The sequence below is a fragment of the Manis javanica genome, chromosome 4 (assembly GCF_040802235.1).
Source record: "Manis javanica isolate MJ-LG chromosome 4, MJ_LKY, whole genome shotgun sequence".
Taxonomy (NCBI): domain Eukaryota; kingdom Metazoa; phylum Chordata; class Mammalia; order Pholidota; family Manidae; genus Manis; species Manis javanica.
The window spans coordinates 131,575,087-131,596,299 of record NC_133159.1 but is presented as its reverse complement, the minus strand read 5'-3'; the positions used below and the strand labels follow the sequence as shown (position 1 = coordinate 131,596,299).

Here is a 21,213-nt window from a genome sequence, read left to right as displayed (position 1 = left end):
TCTCTTGGGTAAATACCTGGGAATCCCTAGGTTATAAAGTAAGTGTATGTTTAGTTTATTTAACAAACCAACAGACCTTTTTCCAAAGTGTTTGTACCATTTTATATTCCCCCCAGCAATGAATGAGAGCTCCAGTTGCTCCACATCTTTACCAATGTTTGGTGTTTTTAAATTATAGTAATTCTGGTGGGTGTGTTTTGTGGTTTACAAAGAAAATTTTTTTAAAATTTTGACATAATTTCAGACTGACAGAAAGTTGCAAGAGTATACAGAATTCTTGGATACTCTTCTCTCATATTTCCCAAATGTTAACATTTTACTACATTTTCCCTCCATCCCTCTTTATACACACACACGCACGTGCACACAAAGTGTTCTAAATTGGTCAAGAGTAAGCTGTAGACATGATGCCCTTTTACTCCTAAATATTTGTGTGTGGATTTCCTAGAAACAAGGTTCTCTCTTATATAATCATAGTACTGTGACCAGAATCAGAAAATCAACATTAAAATAATGCTATTGTAATTTACAGACCTTAATGAGGTTTTGTTAGTTGTCCCAGTGGTGTCCTTTATAGTAAAAGAAAGTTCAAGATTGTGAGTTGCATTGTCATGTTTCTTTAGTTTCCTTTAATCTGAGTGATTTCTGAGACTACCTTTGTGTTTTGTGATGTGGACATTTTTGAAAAATACTGGCCATTTATTTGAGAATTTCCTCTCATTTTGAGTTTGTCTGAAAATTTCTTACAATTACATTTAGATAGTTCCATCGTGGAGGGATTTTTTTCAGTGCATCATATCAGGAGGTACATGCTGTCCATTTAGTCCTATTACTGGCAATGTTAACAAGTTTGGTCAAAGTAGTGTCTGCCAAGTTTTCCATTGTAAAATTACTCTTTTACCTTTCGAATTGGAAGTATCTGTGTTTGAGACCACGTTAGTATCTTTTTACTCCCCAAGCTTTCACCCACTAGTTTAGCATTCATTGATGATTTTTGCTGGAATCAATTTTTTTATGATGATGGATGGCAAATGGTCACTTATTTATTTCCTTCTATCAGAGCAGACTCATAGTCTCACTTTGTTTGATAGGATATTCAAACAGTCTCTGATTTGGCCGGTGAGAGCCACTTCACTACATTGTCCCTTTCATAGGTTTCCATCAATCTTTGACCACTTTTTGGTATAAAAAGATATTTCAGGCGCAGCACATTTTTTCCTGTTCCAGCCCTGGAATCAGCCATTTATCCAAAGAGGCTTTGTCCTGTTAGTGGAGAATGGAATTTAGAAATTGGTATCTGGGTGCTGGCTCTGCTTATTGATTCTGGGGTGTCACTGATTTTAGGCCCTCTAAGAGGAGAGAACTGGGAAACAGATGTATATACTTGTACAACAGATCTACTGTTATATCTCTGTCCCTTCCTCTGTCCCTCTCACTTCTTTACCTTCCCTCCTTTTCAATGTATCTGTCTATCTGTCTATATTAAAACATATGAGTCCACAGATACATCCAATTCCAGTCCAACACATTTGTAACTCCTTCATTCAACAGTGCAAAACCTGGCTCCAGTTACCAACAGTGTTTACTTACTGTTCAATCCTAGTAGATACAAAACTGTTACAGAACTGTAATCCATACCTCCACAAAAAAGAGAACCCCTCAAATTAGAGTTCAGTATTTGGGATACATTTTTTCTTTAGCCTGAGGTCTTATAGTCCAAATGCTATGTTCAAAAGTTAATTGTGTTCTTTTTAACCCACACTTTTTAGTGTTGTTATTTACTTGGAATTCAGTTTGATTCATTAGTTTCTGTTAGTGTTCATCTTTAGAGTTTTCCTTCATCCTTCTGAGTTTTATTTATTCCCTCCTTCCCTTCTTATCTCCATTCCTTCCTATCTCTAGTATATGTGAAACAGTAACATGGTTGCACATATACCTCTACAAAAAGGGATATTCAGGAAAGCATCATCCTTTCCCCATTTCCTCTAACCTTTCTGCCCAGTTCCTACCCATACCCTATAGATACCCAGTCTTACTAGCTGCAGATTTCTCTTTCCTATGTTTCTTTTAGCTCATGTGATAAAATGCATATATATTTCTCATGAAATAGTTGCTTCTTTGAAGGATAGCATATTGCAGATATTCCTTTTGTGCTTTGCTCTTTGCACTGAGAAATCCCTCCACATGAGTTCATAGAGATCTTCCTCATTCTTTTTTATATTTCATAGCACGACTTTGTGTGGATATAGCATAGTGTCTTTAGCCAGTATCCTACATGGGCATTTAGGTCGATTCCAGTATTTGCAATTACAAACAATACAGCAGTGAATAAATCTGTGCCTGTGTATTATCGAGGGTGTATCGTCAGGATGAATTCCTAGAAGTGAGACTGCTGGTTTAAAGGTAAACGCGTATGTACTTTTGTTAGATATTGCCAAATTCCCCTCCCGAGGGGTTGCACTAGTTTGCCCTCCCCCAGCACTCTCTGAGGGTGTTCTGCCACTACCTCACCAATAGCATGTGTTGCTGTACCTTTTAATTTTTGCTAATCTTTGCTGTTTTGGTGTCTTTCAAATTTGTATTTTTATGAGGTTGTCCAACTCCTCATGTTTAAGGGCTATGTTTATATCTTTTTTTTTTGTAAATTGTGTTTTGTTTTCCCATTTTCTATTGAGTTTAGATCTTTGTCCACCTCAATTTTTAAGATTTCTTTGTATATTGGAGCCCTTTGTATTTACAAATATTTTTCTTCCAGTTTTCCAGTTCTTTGACCTTGTTTGTGGTGTTTTTTTAACTATGTAAGACAGAAGTTGTTTTTAAAATTTTTATTTTAAAATAAAATTTATCACTCTTTTATTGCAAATGGATTTTGATTCATAGTTAAGGTTTTCTCTACACCCCAGTTAAAGAAGAATTCACCCTTTTTTTTTCCTACTTCTTGTATCAAAGCCCCCCCAGTTATTTTAGGTTGTTTTTACTTCTGGGGGAGACACTTCAAATAAAAATTCTGTAAGTTTGAAGTACTCTTCATCAATCTACAGCCTTCAGATGGTAACCATTTTTTTCTCTCTTAAAACTTTCAGTGAAATTTTTAACTGATTTTTTTTCCCCCAGAATACTTTCCTGAAGTTTTATCACAATGTGTTATTTTAAACTGACTCTTCATACACACTTTATTATGAGAGTGCGGGAGGCCAGCCCCAAGAAAAAGTCATCCCAGCACAAGCTTCATTGAAGTTTGTGGGCACAGACTCTTCTAGGGTTAATTACCTGTCACTCACAGGTCCAAAGCCATCAAATTCTTTGTGCCCTTTCACCTAGGAATCCCAGAGCCAATAATTTATAAGGAAATAATTAAAAACAAGAAAACTAAATGCACGGAGATATTAACTGAAGTACTATATCTATTAGTGGAAAAACTGAAACAATCTAAATGTTTAATAATAAGGGTAAGCATGAAAAGGGCATTACTGGATTTTAGAAAATGCAACCATTAAAAATAATGAAAACTGTAGGAATATGGGAACATCCCTATGTTTGTCAAGTGAAAAACCAAACAAAACTTGTGTTTGTTATGAGTATAACTGACAAAAACTTAAGCCTGCATAAGAAGGTGTGAGTGGACTTAGGTGCAGGTTGAAAGATGTGGTCTGACCACTGGATATAAAATCTCAGAAAGACCTGAACAAGTATAGTCAGTTAACTTAGGATCTGTGCAGCTGTGTGATCTGGGAGCAATTTTTAGGAAAGCTCTTAATGGATTGTATTGGTTGCTTGTGGGAACCTGGCATTTTGAAACAGGATAGAAGTCCCTAACTAGGTTGCTGAGGAACTTCCTGGTTGCTGCTTGAAGCTTTCTGGGTTGACTTTTAGGGGAAGATCCCACTATGCTGTCTGTAAACAGAAGGCCTGGTAATTGAAGCATAGAACCAGGGATGTATAATGAATTCAAGGGTATGTGAGAGTGGCTGATTCTACCAGTATGAAAGAAAAATATCTCATAGTGCTAATAACTTGTGTGGGTGAAATTTTAGAAACTTGATTGCTGACATATACCAACTATGCAATATGTTATTTTTCTAATGTGTGCTTACTTTTTATTTATTTTTTTAAAGAACCAGCTGCAGTTTAATAGGAATGTTCCTACACATTCAAGCAACTTGGCAACCCAATATTCTTGCCCACATGCAATTAGAATTGAAAAACTGAAGCACTCATGCAATGAGTCATACCATTGTAAAGATTTGGATTTTAGAGATGGTCCTGACCTAAGCAGTTCTGTTTCATTTTCTGTCATATCAGAAGAGAGACTTAGCTATGCTGTCCACCTAGCCAAAAGAGATGTGAAACGAAGACAATTTGAAGAACATAGAAAAGAACATCATCTCAGAGGTCAGCCCCGAATCCTTCAGAACTGTGGACACACTAAGCATAACATATGTGACCATGGGGTGGAAAGGAAGGAATTGAAGAGCCAGGAAGGCTGGCATTGCAGTCACCAGCCATCCAAAGTAGAAGTTTCCACCTCAGGTGCCAAGGTATACCTGTACGCTTCACCTCCAGGGCAGTCAGATCCAACTGTGCCAAATTCCCCACTCACCCATGATCCAGGACTTCAGTCACATGCCAGGATAGGTGACCACAAACGCCTGTGTGAACATAAAAGCCTGCTAGAAGTGCAGCGACTCCAGAAAGAATTGAGCAGCTGTATCCATAAAATTGAAGAAGTAACTAAAAAAGGTGAGAAGAGTAGGATTCGTCACTTTGCAGAGATGCCTTGAAAATGGGATGGTTCAAATATGTTCCTTTGAGATCCCCCTCCCCCAGCCCACCCCATCAAACTCCACTCCTTCCTTCCAACTCTGGAGTGAGCACTGCTGACGGACAGGTGGACTTTTGAGTTTGAGCAATGTCTTTTTTCCTGAAGAGCTTCCCTACCTTCCCCCACTTCCCAGCAGAGGCACAAGGAACAGCTCCATTCCTGTGGCTGCACTTGGTAAAGCCCACTGATGAGGGCCCAGCCTAGGAGCTGGGGTACCTGCCGTCTGAACCTTAGATCTTCTGGCACCCGAGTGCAAATTATCCCATACTGTTTTTCTGCTTTATCCAGAAATCCTTCTGGCAAAACTTTTTAATTTTTAAAAAAATAAGCATAATGTATGTATATTTTAGGTAAAACCAGTTCTAACCCAGGCAATGTTTAGATGAGTACACAGTAGTCACAGGGACATTGTGGATGTATGTGTAAAATATCTGACCACAGGGTAGAAAGGAAGGTGTATAATCACCATACACTGTTTTATACAATTCTTCAGTGTTCTCTGTGCCCTTGAGGATTGATCCCATGTGGAGGATTTGGGGTTACCATAGCTAACAAGTAGGGGAATTGAGCCCAGCTTTCAGACTGCAAGAAATAGGGAGTTGAACATCATAAGGAGCTGCTGTGCCAGGGTAGTACATAGTCTGTAATGATACTTTGCATTTTAAAATTAATGTATACATATGTACATATATGAATGTAAGGAATTTAAGGTGCCTTACAAAGATACCTATGATTGAACAAGGTAAAACAAAAGTATGTAAATGAGGATACTGTGGCACAGGAAAAAAACAAGGAAGGAAAAACAAGGTTCATTAGGGATGAGTTACAGATTTGTTTCTGAGCTTCCTAGCAGCCACTTAAAGAGGAAAATGTGATCAGTTGCAGAATTTACATAGTCTACAACAGAAAAACAATATGTAAGGAAAATAACTATTGCACATATTTGAGGCCAGAAAGAAATTTCTCCTGTGGGTCTTCATCAAGAGTTTGTTGTGTAATATGAACAATTCAAAAATTTTCCTTCACCAAAATAACATAAGTGTTATGGCTTGTTTCTTACAGTGTTTCTCAGTGTTGGTCTGTGGCATGACCCCACAGCATTCTTTGGTAGGAACCATGCTGCCAGGGTAACAAAGCCACGGTTGCTATGGTCCACTGCTCTGGTGATGTGGCCTAATGCAGGGGGTCCTTTAGTGCAGACCTCTTCAAACTCTGTATGGGGAAGGACTGGGTTGGGTATTTTTGTTTGTTTTAAAGATCTCAGTCTCACAAGCCAATACTTTTTAAACTGTATTAAAAATGTCACAGCAATGACAGATTTCTATAAAAACCTGTAAATGCATACTTTCAGTTTCTGCATTTACCTTTTTTGTGGACTGATAATAGTTTGCAGTGGGCCCCTCTCTAGACCATCCTCTCATTAGGCCTGAGTAGCACCCATTTGTGCTTAGCAAGTGTGCTTTGTAGACTGATTGCATCAGAATCATCTGCAAGGTGAGCAGGTAGAACCCCCACCCGAGCCAGTCACCGTTTACGTTCATATAAGTATATGACTCGTAGTTTCTTCATGTGGTGCTGCCCAAACGAGATAGAAATAATTTGGCCTTTAGGCTCCTATGAGACTGCATCTCTGTCCACAAGTCCTGGTTTCACATTTCTGCTTTCTTCAGAACAAACATTTTTTCATCATTTGAGATTTTAACGAGGAAATATTAAATATTTCAAGTCTATAAAGTACCCTGATACTACTACTTTCTGATTTGTGTATTGGAGATTTGCATGTCTTGTATATTTGAAAACCACTGACTAGAAGGAATCAATAGACTGCATGTCCCTCAAGTAGTCTTACATAAACAACTTTTTTTGAACCAATCTTTTGAAAATATGGAGCACCAGTGCATACAGGGGTGTGCTTCCTGGCAAATTTGTGAATGCTTTGGACATTCAAATAATCCTAATATTTGAATAATAATGTAGCTGTTCCATGTGCCTCTGCTGGGAAGTGAGGGAAGGTAGGGAAGCTCTTCAGGAAAAAAGACATAGTCTACAACAGAAAAACAATATGTAAGGAAAATAATTGTTGGAGGAAGGATTATTCTCTTGGATTTGAGATAAGAAGTTGTTAAAGAAATATTGCTAAACATAAAAATAGGCCAATAAAGGGTTTTTCAAAAAATAGGCCAATAAAGGGTTTTTCAAAAAATAATGTTATAGATTTGGGATCAATATAAAGAATTTTAATATGGTAAGAACTACCTCAGAGTGGAATAGGTTATCCAGTGAGATTTGGTTCAGGGAATTCCTGCACGGAGGAGAGCTTGATCTAATCAGTATCTTCATGTCCCTTCCATCTCTGAGTCGGCACACAGGCTCAGGCCTTCCTGATTTCATAGCTGATAAAAAATGAAAATTTTTATTATGTAGTCTCATATTTTATATTTCTTAATAAAATGAGATCTCCAACTTTATTATCTCTTTGAGTAATTGAGATTTTTCTAAGTTTTTATGTATGGTTTATAATCCACTTTTGGGGAAAAATTATTTTCAGACAGAATGTTAGAAGCTCTGGATCCAGATGAAGAGCGGCGAATCCATGTCAGGAGGCAGGAGCAGGCTGTTCGCAGTGCCCGAACGCTCTACGTCCTCCAGCAGCAGGTACGAGTGCTGGGGAGCGGCGGGGCAGGCTTGAGCTGCCTTTGTAGAAAATTTGTTTCCCTTGTGTCTCAGGAATGTTAATATCAACGTGTCTTACATGAATTCTTAGTGTCTTTTGAAACTAAATTTCCCGAACACGTACGCAAGTAACTCTTTTTGTCATATGCCTTTATTATCCTTGAGTATTATGTATATATGGCCAAACTCCTTAAATAGTGGTTTTTGACTTGGGGTCATAGATTCCTTGAGACTCTCCTAAAAGCCATGGGTCCTTTCTCCAGAAAATTGCTTATACAGCATATATTTTTGCAGATGGGAGTCAAGTGGATCAGTTACTTCGAGACCTTTGGTCACCAGTTAGGAACCCTAGTCTTAGAGGAAAGGGACCTAGTTAGTTTCCCATCCTTTGTACGTTTATAGTTTACTAGTAGCGCAGTATGGTAAATAATTTGGTTGTCTTTATTAACTAGTAAGGTGTAAAGACTGTTAAGTGTCTTTCAGGACACAGTTAATGGTTGATAAGCAGGCATTTACATGGTTTACACTGAGGATAGATTTTTTTAAATGTTTAACTTTAATGCCTTATTCATTAAAAAGCCTTTAACTCAATTCTAGTCACTTAAGTCACGTGTTGGCCTTACTGCTTAAACCAAAAACTAGACTTTGTCCTTTAAGAGAAAATGCCTGAGTTAGGTTTCATTCTGTATTCTTTTTGGGCTCTCTTTCAGTCACTGCTACCTTAGAGATTATTCTAAAACATGAATCTGTCACACCTCTGCTTGAAAGACTTCAGTGGCTCTGTGTAACACAGGGTGAGAGCTAAATTCTTTAGCATGGCACTAAAGACTTCATGGTCTGGCCCTCCTACCTTTCCAGAGTCACCTCCACCTTCGCTCCTTCATGTTAAATTCCTCTTACATTGGGGACCAAAGGATGGAAGGTGAACATGGTGGTCTAGTCACCATCTTGAACTGGAATCTAGTAACTATATTTTGGGTGCATGAATGAAGAGTCTTGTCTCATTTACAAGTGACTTGAATTAATAATGGTTATATTTAGACAAGACAAGCTGTATCTTTTCCTATAAAAAAGATCAGTGGAAAGGTATGAAGTTTTCATTTTTCTCCCTTTACAAAACAGGTTAAAGAAATCCAGGAAGAATTGGATAAATTGAGTCCACATAAAATTAAACACACTAAGAAGGTATGATGCAATTCAATTATGATTAATACTTAATTATAAATTACATTTCTAGTGTTTTGTTAGTATCATATCTGAGTTCTCTGCACTAATACTTGTAGAAACCTGTTAGTGAGCACCTTAAATATTCTGGATTTGGTGTCATCTTCCAAGAACAGATTCTGAACATAAATATTTGTTGTTGCTGCTGGTTTAAGAAACTGAGAATAGGAAAGAACAGATTATTTGCCATTAGAAAAGCTTCAGACTTTATAATTCCCTTTACTATGAAAAAGTTTTCACAAAAGGAAGATAGATATTAATATCCTTAAGGATTGGGTTGATATTAAGTTCTGAATATTCAAATGACTTCTCACATCTCATTTATTGCCAGTCATGGGCGATGTCTAGGCTGGCAGCTGCCCATCGAGGAGCCATTCGGGCCTTACAGATGTTTGTTACTCAGTTTACTGACCGAGGGGAGCACCCAGTTCCCACTTGGTGTCGGGAACTGGGCAGTCTTATTCGCCAGCTTTCACTCTGTTCTGCCAAGCTGGATGCTGATTCTTCTGTCCCAGATGTGGTTATAGATATCTTGCAACAAATTGAGGTATGAAATTGACTCCAATTTTTGTTTAAAGTGCATTCCCTAAGCAGGAAAGTAATGTTTGCCATTGCCTATTTTCATTGGGATTTATGAGGACCAGAAGACATATGTGCTGTTTATTAAATTAAAGCTTTGCAGAGGACAGAAGAAGCACTTGATTTTTATTTTATTGTTTTTATAGTGTATTCTGTAATACTGTATTTTACTTCTTTGAGAATTGGTGACTTGAGTCTAGATTCTTAACCAAGTCCATTAATTAAACATAATGTTTGATTCCCTGATCATGCATGCCATTTAATAAAGAATTTATTAGCATGGAAAAGGAAAACAATAAAGCACTCTTAGATTAGTGCTTACCTTAGGATATTGATGTGTCATCCAGATAGATTTGTGAAAAGAAGAAACATATATAAGCAGAGCCTCAAGTCTTGTGATATGGCTAGACACTTGTGGAAATCATAGCTGGCATGTACTAGTCAGGAATGGATGGTGTTCTTAGTTCTTATTGGTGACAAAGACATGGGCAATACACCCTTAAATGTTTGTAGCTCTCTGAAGTTTACAGAGTATTACCACATACTTTTACCATTTCATCCTTACCGCAATGCTGTGATTTGCAATAGGTTATTGCTACTATTTTACAGATTAAAAAAAAAAGCAAAAATCAGAGATGACAGTTACTTCTCTTGAGAGTTGGGCATCAAATCCCTATCTTCTGACTCCCGTGCCAGTGTTATTTCCACTACACCACACATTCTCATCCATAAATGAAAAGGTGACTTTTATGTTAGAGTGCTATAGTAAGCTCTTAGCTGTAGAGGAGAGCTGCTGTAGTGGGGAGAATTCTGGACTAAGTGACATGCCAGTTCTACCATTAACTAGCCCGTGGTGGTCTTTAAGGACCTTTCTACCTTTCCAGTTCCACTATCCAGCAAATTTGTGATTTGCGTTGGTTGTATTCATGTATGTAGAACTTACTATTAGGAATGTTATTGTTAAATGTAGGCTTTTAGCATATGATGCTTTTAAAACTTATCAATAAGAAACATTGGCCAAAATAATTTGATTTAGAGGACATATCTTCATAATCCTAAAAAGGATTTTCAGAGATTATCTAGTTTTTTCCCCTAAGTGTTGAGCAAGAGTATCTTAACATAATGTTTCTTAAACATACTGTGGATCTCCCATACTTTTGAAAACTGCAGTGGTAGAAGAAATTCATTTTTTCTTGTCAATGTACTATACCATCTCATAGCTTATTATTTTCCTATTGCCTTACTGTCATCTGAACTGAATCTCCCTGGTTATGTTCAGTTGCCCTTAATTTGTACTGACTATGTGGAGACTAGGCCCTGAGTGTCTGGTACAAGTGAGTGCACACTTTAATTAGAGGATATGCCTCTTTTAGGAAGGGGGGACACACATCTCCTCACACTGTGGTTGATTAGGGACCAAAGCCACTGGATATGCTAAGTTTCCTTTAGTTTTGAAATGTTTAAGTGTAGCCCATCTGCCCACTTAAAATATTATTTGAGTTTATGAGGCTTTCATTGAGAATTAAAATGTTTCTTAAAGCACATAGGATTTTAATCTGAAGAGTATGGTTATTTTCTAAAATGGAAAATAATTTTAAGATTTGGGTGCCTTTAAAAGTAATCATATTCTTTATCTCTTTGCTATAGTTTTGGTGAGCTAAACATGTAAAAGAACATGCAGAACTCCTTTTATTCATTGATTATATGTCCTAAATAATAAAGTTTTAAAAATAAGTTAAACAACACTTCTTTAACACTAAAGATAGCCATTTTATAACACATTTCTCTGGAGTCCTTATTTTCAGTTTTGTGATTAGAAGTCAGACTTTTGTGAATAAACTAAGAGAGTGATTGTTTCATGGCAGGCTTTGGAATCCCTCCTGGAAAAGAAACTGTTGCCAAAAAAAGTCAAGCAGTGTTTCACTGATGTTCAGAGCAGATTTCCTATTGGCAGCCAAAGGTCCCTAGAGAGATGGAGACCAGTGTCACCAAGGAGGGAGAGGAGAGCCTTTGTAGCAAAGGAGGTACTGCCACAGGAAGCAACACGGCCTTCACTGGCAAAGAAGTTTCTTGCTGGTATGTGTCTGAATGTATTTATTGCAAGATATATATTCTTTGATATCACCTGGACTTTAACAATTGCTTCACTGAGGGGAAAGTCAGGATTTAAAGCCTAATCCACAATAGGTGCACTTAAAGTAGGATAAGTGAATAGCAACCAAGATGTTTCTTTAGGCTGAAGGTGGGGGTATTCTTCCACAGAGGAGGGTGGAGAAAGTAAAATTTCCCTTTTCCTACATGGAAACATTTGGGCTACCCAAAGTAAATTCCTGCAGAACTGGAAGTTAGAACCCTACTTTTTAAAAAAGTTTTTTTTTTTACATTTTAATGGTAGATATGTACATATACACACAAACACATTTGTTATATATATTTTCTTTTTTACATAGGTAATACATAAATTCTTGATATCCCAGTAAGTGGAAGTGCTAGCTTATGTGGTACGCACTTCTAAGCAGATTCTGCCAACTTGCCCTGGCAGTGACCATCAGTACATATCTCCCCATATCCTTGCCAAGTACTTTATATAATGAAATTAAAAAATTTTTCCAATTTCATGGTGTACAATGCTATCTTATTGTTTTATATAGAATTTCTCTGATTCCCAGTAAGGAAGATTACTGTTTCTTTCCTGTCTTACTTAGCTATGCTTCTTTCCTCATCTGTGATTTGTCTGTTCATATCCTTAGTCATATCTCTGCTGGGTTCTGGGTCTTTTGCTTGTAGATGTGTAAATGTTCTTTATATATTCTGGATCTTAATCCTTTTTTGGTTTATATGTTTTGCAAGTATTTTCTTTTAGTCACTTTTCAAATTTGTTTATGGTATCTTTTCTGGTACAGAAAAATTTAATTTAGTATATTAAATTTAAGTTTAATTTTGTAGGCAAAAATCATCATTGTTTTTTATGTATTTTAATATTCATGAGGGAGTTCTTCCCTCTGTTCTTTTTCAGAATTTTACAGATGGTGATTGCTGGTCTTCAGAGGCATTTAGAGTTGGCATATCAAGTTCATGGGAAATGCTGTTGGGATTGTGATTGGTGTTATACTGAGTTCATAGATTAATTGGGGAGAAATGACATCTTTACAATATGAAGTTCTGTCAATTTATTCATGTCCTTTTTCCATCCCTTTGGTTGAGTTTTATTATTTTCTGCATATAAGAATCCCTGGCATAGGAATATTTAGGAATTCTTAAATTCCTTGTTAGGTTTATTTCCAGTTTTTGTATTTTTATTGCTTTTGTCTTTCTTTTTGTTGATGTGGTGGATGATGTTGATGGATTTTCGAATGTTGTACCATCCTTGCATCCCTGGGATGAATCCCACTTGGTCATGGTGTATGATCCTTTTGATATACTGTTGAATTCTGTTTGCTAATATTTTATTGAGTATTTTTGCATCTACATTCATCAGGGATATTGGTCTGTAATTTTCTTTTTTGGTGGGTCTTTGCCTGGTTTTGGTATTAGGGTGATGTTGGCTTCATAGAATGAGTTTGGGAGTATTCCCTCTTCTTCTATTTTTTGGAACACTTTAAGGAGAATGGGTATTATGTTTTCTCTGTGTGTCTGATAAAATTCCGAGGTAAATCCGTCTGGCCCCGGGGTTTTGTTCTTGGGTAGTTTTTTGATTACCGTTTCAATTTCTTTGCTCGTAATTGGTTTGTTTAACTTCTGTGTTTCTTCCTTGGTCAGTCTTGGGAGGTTGTATTTTTCTAGGAAGTTGTCCATTTCTTCTAGGTTTTCCAGCTTGTTGACATATAGGTTTTCATAGTAGTGTTTAATAATTCTTTGTATTTCTGTGGAGTCTGTCGTGATTTTTCCATTCTCATTTCTGATTATGTTGATTTGTGTTGATTCTCTTTTTCTCTTAATAAGTTGGGCTAGAGGCTTATCTATTTTATTTATTCTCTCAAAGAACCAGCTCTTGGTTTCGTTGATTTTTGCTATCGTTTTATTCTTCTCAATTTTGTTTATTTCTTCTCTGATCTTTATTATGTCCCTCCTTCTGCTGACTTTAGGCCTCATTTGTTCTTCTTTTTCCAGTTTTGATAATTGTGATGTTAGACTATTCATTTGGGATTGTTCTTCCTTCTTCAAGTGTGCCTGGATTGCTATATACTTTCCTCTTAAGACTGCTTTCGCTGCGTCCCACAGAAGTTGGGGCTTAGTGTTGTTGTTGTCATTTGTTTCTATATATTCCTTGATCTCTATTTTGATTTGTTCATTGATCCATTGATTATTTAGAAGCATGTTGTTAAGCCTCCATGTGTTTGTGAGCCTTTTTGTTTTCTATGTAGAATTTATTTCTACTTTTATACCTTTGTGGTCTGAAAAATTGGTTGGTAGAATTTCAATATTTTGGAATTTACTGAGGCTCTTTTTGTGAGCTAATATGTGGTCTATTCTGGAGAATGTTCCATGTGCACTTGAGAAGAATGTATATCCTGTTGCTTTTGGATGTAGAGTTCTATAGATGTCTATTAGGTCCATCTGTTCTAGGGTGTTGTTCAGTGCCTCTGTGTCCTTACTTATTTTCTGCCTGGTGGATCTATCCTTTGGGGTGAGTGGTGTGTTGAAGTCTCCTAAAATGAATGCATTGCAGTCTATTTCCCTCTTTAGTTCTGTTAGTATTTGCTTCACATATGCTGGTGCTCCTGTATTGGGTGCATATATATTTAGAATGGTTATATCCTCTTGTTGGACTGAACCCTTTATCATTATGTAGTGTCCTTCTTTATCTCTTGTTACTTTCTTTGTTTTGAAGTCTATTTTGTCTGATATTAGTACTGCAACCCCTGCTTTCTTCTCACTGTTGTTTGCCTGAAATATGTTTTTCCATCCCTTGACTTTTAGTCTATGCTTATCTTTGGGTTTAAGGTGAGTTTCTTGTAAGCAGCATAAAAATGGGTCTTGCTTTTTTATCCATTCTATTACTCTGTGTCTTTTGATTGGTGCATTAAGTCCATTTACATTTAGGGTGACTATTGAGAGATATGTACTTATTGCCATTGCAGGCTTTAGTTTCGTGGTTACCAAAGGTTCAAGGTTAGCTTCTTTAGTATCTTACTGCCTAACTTAGCTCGCTTATTGAGCTGTTATATACACTGTCTGGAGATTCTTTTCTTCTCTCCCTTCTTATTCCTCCTCCTCCATTCTTCATATGTTGTGTGTTTTGTTCTGTGCTCTTTTTAGGAGTGCTCCCATCTAGAGCAGTCCCTGTAGGATGCCCTGTAGAGGTGGTTTGTGGGAAGCAAATTCCCTCAGCTTTTGCTTGTCTGGGAATTGTTTAATCCCGCCATCATATTTAAATGATAGTCGTGCTGGATACAGTATCCTTGGTTCAAGGCCCTTCTGTTTCATTGCATTAAGTATATCATGCCATTCTCTTCTGGCCTGTAGGGTTTCTGTCGAGAAGTCTGATGTTAGCCTGATGTGTTTTCCTTTATAGGTGACCTTTTTCTCTCTAGCTGCCTTTAAAACTCTTTCCTTGTCCTTGATCCTTGCCATTTTAATTACTATGTGTCTTGGTGTTGTTCTCCTTGGATCCTTTCTGTTGGGGGTTCTGTGTAATTCCATGGTCTGTTCGATTATTTCCTCCCCCAGTTTGGGGAAGTTTTCAGCAATTATTTCTTTGAAGAGACTTTCTATCCCTTTTCCTCTTTCCTTATATATCCCTATAATACGAATATTATTCCTTTTGGCTTGGTCACATAGTTCTCTTAGTGTTGTTTCATTCCTGGAGATCCTTTTATCTCTCTCTCTGTCAGCTTCTATACGTTCCTGTTCTTTGGCTTCTATTCCTTCAATGGCCTCTTGCATCTTATCCATTCTGCTTATAAATCCTTCCAGGGATTGTTTCACTTCTGTGATCTCCTTCCTGACATCTGTGATCTCCCTCCGGACTTCCTCCCACTGCTCTTGCATTTTTCTCTGCATCTCATCCCATTGCTCTTGCATTTTTCTCTGCATCTCTGTCAGCATGTTCATGATTTTTATTTTGAATTCTTTTTCAGGAGGACTGGTTAGGTCTGTCTCCTTCTCAGGTGTTGTCTCTGTGATCTTTGTCCGCCTGTAGTTTTGTCTTTTCATGGTGATAGAGATAGTGTGCAGAGCTGGTACAAGTGACTGCTGGAAGAGCTTCCCTTCTTGTTGGTTTGTGGCCTTCCTCACCTGGGAGAATAGCGACCTCTAGTGGCTTGTGCTGGGCAGCTGTGCGCAGACAGGGGTTCTGCTACCTGCCCATTTGCTATGGGGTTTATCTCCGCTGTTGCTGTGGGCGTGGCCTGGCTGGGGCTGCTCCTCCAAAATGGTGGAGCCCCGTTGGAGGGGGAGCAGCTGGGAGGCTATTTATCTCCGTAAGGGGCCTCTGTGCTCCCTGCTGCCCAGGGGGTTAGAGTGCCCAGAGATCCACAGATTCCCTGCCTCTGGTCTAAGTGACCTGTCCTGCCCCTTTAAGACTTCCAAAAAGCACTCCCCTTCGCAAGGCACTGGGTTCTTGCAGGTGTGAATGTGGTCTGGATGTTGTCCTGTGTCCTGTGGTCTCTATTTTAGGAAGATTTTTCTTTGTTATATTTTCATAGCTCTATGTGTTTTTGGGAGGAGATTTCCACTGCTCTACTCACGCCGCCATCTTGGCTCCGCCTCTTTTATTGCTTTTGTGAATGGAATCTTCTTCATTACATTTTGAAATTGTTTATTGCTACTTACAGAAGAACTACTGGATTGGCACATTGCTCTTATATCTAGCACCTTGCTGAAATCCTGAATTTGTTATGATATTTTATTTCATTTGTCCTAAGATGAACATTTCTGAAATTGGGATACATTCTTAAGTTGATGATATCTTACAGTTAATAGACAATAATTTAAAATTTCCTATTGGTGCATAAAATAATGTCTTATACTTGATGCTTTACATTTGATGAGATAGGAGATTTTGTTAGTTAATTCTTTTGTATTTTTTCAGATAGATGAGATTGCCTATAAGTAAGTAAAACTTTGCTTCTCTCTTTGCAATTTTTATACCTTTTCTTTTTTCTCTTTCTGCTTCATTGAGTGGGCTTTAATTCACTTACAATATTGAATAGTAGCTGTAATGATGGACATTATACCCCATCCCCAGATTTAATGGGAATGCTTCTAAACAATAATATGATACTTATTGTTGATTTTTGGCAGATCAACATACGAAGTTAAGGAAATTTTCTTCTGTTCCTGCTTTGCTGTGAGATTTTCTTCTCCCCTTTTTTTCTTTTTCTTAAGCTGATAGGGATTTAAGTAGATAGTGTTTTAAACTAGTTACAAGATTTTAATATTGAATTTTTTGATGTGCCATTTACCTCAGTGTGTAGACATACCCAGTAAGCTACTTTTCCTTTTTTAATTAAAGTAGAATATACAAATAGAGAAAATACACAAAATATAAATTTATAGTTCAATTAATTATCAAAAATAAACATGTGTATAACCACTGCCCAAGTAAAGAAGTAGAGCATTATGACCACCAAGAAACATCTCTGTTCCCTCCTCTTCCAATCTCTAGTCTTTGCCTCCAATCCCATATTAACTATTGCTCTGATTTTTAATGGTGTACTTTGGTTTTTGCCTGATTTGGAACTTCATAAAAATAGAGTTAAAAAATAGGTATTTTCTTGGGACTGGCTTCTTTCACTTAACGCTTTGTGAGATTCATCTATTCTTTGTGTAGCTATGATCTGTTTATGTTACTTGCTGTATTCTATTATGTGATTATATCATTTATTGATTTTTTTGTTTCAATTATTGTTTTTTTTTCAGTTTGAGACAATTATAAAGAAAGCTTCTGTGATTGTTCTTATATATATCTCTTGATACATACATATGTGCATGTGTTTCTAATGGGTATATTCTGAGGAATATAATTGTTAGGTTATAGGGTATATGCTTGTTCAACTGTAATAGGTAAAGATTTTTTTCAAAGTAGTTTTATCATTTTATATTCCAACCAACAGTGTATGAGAACAGCTGCTACACATCCTTGTCAGTACTTGTTATTATTAATTTTTTAAATTTTAGCCACCTGGTTGGTGTGTAAGGCCACTGCTAGTTTTAATTTACATTTTTCTGTATGAGGGAGTAGTTTGTCATGTATTTACACCCCATTTACATGTATTTTTTTGAGAGGTGCCAAATCCAGTCTCTTACCCACCCATGCCCCCTCTCTTTCTGTCTTTCACTTTCCCTTTTTTTCTTCCTTTTTCTCTTGCCTTTTTTAAAAATTGATTTATAGGAGTTCTTTGTAGGACTATTCTGGGTGTGGACCCTTTCTCAGTTATCTATGTTGACAACATCTCTGTAGAAATAAGATGTGGCTTGCTTTTAAGTGTTGCAGTGGAATCTTCTGATGAACAGATTATTGTTATTATTATTATTATTAAAGTATCATTAATATACAGCCTTATGAAGGTTTCATGAACAACATTGTGGTTTGAATATTCACCAATATTATCAAGTTCTCAACACCCCCGTTGCTGTCTATCAGTATAGTAAGATGCTCTAGTCACTACTTTTTCTCCATACTGTACTGCCTTCCCTGTGATAGACCTATATTGTGATTGCGAATTATAGTGCCCCTTAATCCCCTTCTCCCTCCCCACCCTCTCTCCCCAACCCCTCTCCTTTGGTAACTACCTGTCCCTTCTTGGTGTCTGTCGGTCTGCTGCTGTTTTGTTCCTTTAGTTTTGTTTTGTTTTTATACTCCACACAGATGAGTGACGTCATTTGGTATATGTCTTTCTGTGCCTGGCTTATTTCACTGAGCATAGTACCCTCTAGTTCCATCCACATTGTTGCAAATGGTAGGATTTATTTTCTTTTTATAGCTGAATAATATTCCATTGTGTATATGACCACATTTTCTTTATCCATTCATCTGTTGATGGACACTTAGGTTGCTTCCGTATCTTAGCTGTTGTAAATAGTGGAGCAATAAACATAGGGGTGCATATGTCTTTTTGTATCAGCGATCTGGTTTTCTTCAGGTAAATTCCTAGTAGTAGAATTACTGGGTCAAATGGTATTTCTACTTTTAGGTTTTTGAGGAACCTCCATATTGCTTTCCACAACGGTTCATCTAATATACGTTGCCACAAACAGTGTAGGAGGGTTCCCCTTTCTCTGCATCCTCACCAGCATTTGTTGTTTCTTGTTTTTTGGATGTTGGCCATCCTAATTGGTGTGAGGTGATATCTAATTGTGATTTTAATTTGCATTTCTCTGATGATTAGCAATGTGAAGCATCTCTGCATGTGCCTGTTGGCCACCTGAATTTCTTCTTTGGAGAAGTGTCTGATGAACAGAATTCTTAATATCACTGTAATCCAATGTAGGAATGTTTTCCATTTAGGCTTTTCTTTTGTTTTTGTATCCTAAGAAAATTTTCCCTAGACCAAGGTTAAGAAGACACTTTCCTGTGTTATTTTTTAGAGAAGTTTCATTTTGTTCCAGAATGGATATCCAGTTGAACAAGCATTATTTGTTAAAACAGTTTCTTTCCCCAAAGTGGCATGCCACTTGTCATAAATTAAGTGTCTACCTATGTGTGGGTCAATTTCTGGGCCTTCTGTTCTCTTTCTTGACCTCATTGTTGGTTCTTATGCTACTGTACACTATCTTAATTATTCTAGGTCTTAATATGCAATAGAATAACTTTTGCCACCTGTTCTTCTAGGACGTGTTGGCTAATCTTAACCCTTTGTATTTCCATACAGATTTTACAGTCAGGATTTGTCCATTTCCACCAACCCCCCTCCACCTCCGAAACAACAACAAAAGACAACCTATTGGAATTTTGATGAGGAATTAGTATCTTTACAATATTGAATTCCCCAATCCACAAACAGGGTATATATCCCTTCATTTATTTAGGTTGTCTTTAAATACTCTCAGTAATTTATAGTTTGTGTGTGTGTGTGGTTTTGTTCATCTTTTATTAGATTTATATTCCTTGGTATTGGTTTGTTCAGTGCTCTTATAAGTGATGTCTTTTTAAAATTCTAATTCCTAATGTACATACTGATACACAGACATATAATTGATTTTATATATTGATCTTATATCTAGCAACCTTGCTAAGTGAATTTATTTCTAATCATTTATCTGTAGATTATGTTTTGCTATGTATATAATCATACATCTGAATAGCCATTGGTTTATTTATTTCCTCCTTACTAATTCTTTATTCCTTTTACTTTTCTTCTGAAGTTTTCTGTTTTATTTGACCTGTAGATTATTGAAACAAAGGTATAATTACAGTCTCATGATGCTTCAGACTTTCTTAGTTTCTCATTGTATGTTCATTTTTGTTTTGCATATTTTGAAGTTGGCTGTGAGGTACATAAGTGTTCCTCACTGTTAAATCATTTTTGGTGGATTTTGTGTTGTTATTAAATCTTCTCTGTCTTTTTTAATGCCATTCACTTTGGATTCTGTTTTGTCTGATACTCACATTTTGTCTGCCTAACTTGTTTGGCATTTACTTAGAATAACATTTTCCATCCTTTTATGTTCAGTCTTTCTTTGTTATTTTATTTTAAGAATAAATTTAAGAATGTCTCATGTAAATAGTTTATCACTGGCATCCTGTTAGAGTTCCATATTTAACCTGTTTACATTTATTGAGATTAATGACACATTTGAACTTCATTCTATGTTATTTTATGTTTTTCATTTGCCTAGGATTTTTTCCCTTACATATTTTTCTTGTTTCATTTTGTTCTACTGCTTTGAAAGCTTTCATTTTGTTCTACTGCTTTGGAAGCTTTATTTATTTCTCAATCTGCCACTAATCCTGTGGAACTGTAATAGCTTAAGGTACCACCTCTAACATGAATGTAACAAGACCTAATTTACTCACTCACTGTTAGATATTTACTCACTATAATGTGATATTCTCTTTCCTTCACTGGTAGGCAGGTTGAACTAATATAGTATCTTCTTTTTAACAAGAAGTCTGCCTTTGCTAGTAGCCTTTCCCTTCAGGACAGGTATAATGTCTATTTGCTCTTATATCCTCTGACTAGCCCTGTGTCTGGCACATAGTTAGGCACTTAAGTTAGAGACTGTGAAGTATAATAAAATGAGAAAAGGCTTCTGAGCAGCAAATCACAGAAACTTGAGTTCTGGGTGTTGGGGCCTCACTTATGATGCTTTGGAGGAAATCTGGAGAACTTGCCAGACCTGCACACAGGGGCATGTTTCCTAAATGAGTTGGAAGATTAGAAGTGTCCCTGACTGAAAATTGAGGATCAGCTTTAGAAAAAGAAGTTGGAAAACCTGCAAATCTAAAACTCACCATAGAAACTAATGTGGGCAACAGAAAGACAGACCTCCGTGGGAAAATGTGGATCAAGAACACTTCACTTCAGTCCCAGCTCTGCCAGTTTGTGACTGTGACTCTGGGTTGATGACTTTATCTCTCTAAACCTTAATTTTTTCATCTATAAAATGAGGATAATAGTCCGTATCCTGTGTGACCGACTTAGTTGTAAGTAACAAGATAATTCCTAAGTGCTATAAGCATGTAAGGTGGTAGTTTTATTTCATAATAGTAATCTCAAGTTATTAAGAAAAGGTTAGGTTATGTTAGGCACATCCTTGCTGAGAAAACACATTTTTGGTGGCCATTTAAAAATGTGTTTGTCAATTTTTAAGATAATAAAGCTATGTGGTCATAAAGAAATAAGTCAACTTCAGTTATCTAAAGAATGTATGCATGTGGAATAGCTCTGTGGTCCCTGACAGGACAGAATACATGGGCCTCGTTCTGGACGGAAAGTCAGAAGACGTGGCTCTGCCACTTACTCTTCCTG

At 36.8% G+C, this 21,213-nt stretch overlaps 1 protein-coding gene across 8 annotated transcripts in view; it reads left to right on the top strand.

Annotated features, from left to right (window-relative positions):
- Nucleotides 1-21,213, top strand: part of KIAA0753 (KIAA0753 ortholog) — a 63,285-nt gene that overhangs the window by 9,596 nt on the left and 32,476 nt on the right. For 7 of the 8 annotated variants that reach the window (XM_037027064.2, XM_037027063.2, XM_037027065.2 and 4 more), the window contains exons 3-7: nucleotides 4,116-4,740; nucleotides 7,371-7,477; nucleotides 8,618-8,680; nucleotides 9,051-9,266; nucleotides 11,164-11,374. In XM_037027064.2, the coding sequence (XP_036882959.2) occupies nucleotides 4,116-4,740; nucleotides 7,371-7,477; nucleotides 8,618-8,680; nucleotides 9,051-9,266; nucleotides 11,164-11,374 (1,222 nt within the window). Of the gene's footprint in view, nucleotides 1-4,115; nucleotides 4,741-7,370; nucleotides 7,478-8,617; nucleotides 8,681-9,050; nucleotides 9,267-11,163; nucleotides 11,375-21,213 lie in introns of those variants that run through there. The other variant, XM_037027069.2, reaches the window with a different exon arrangement.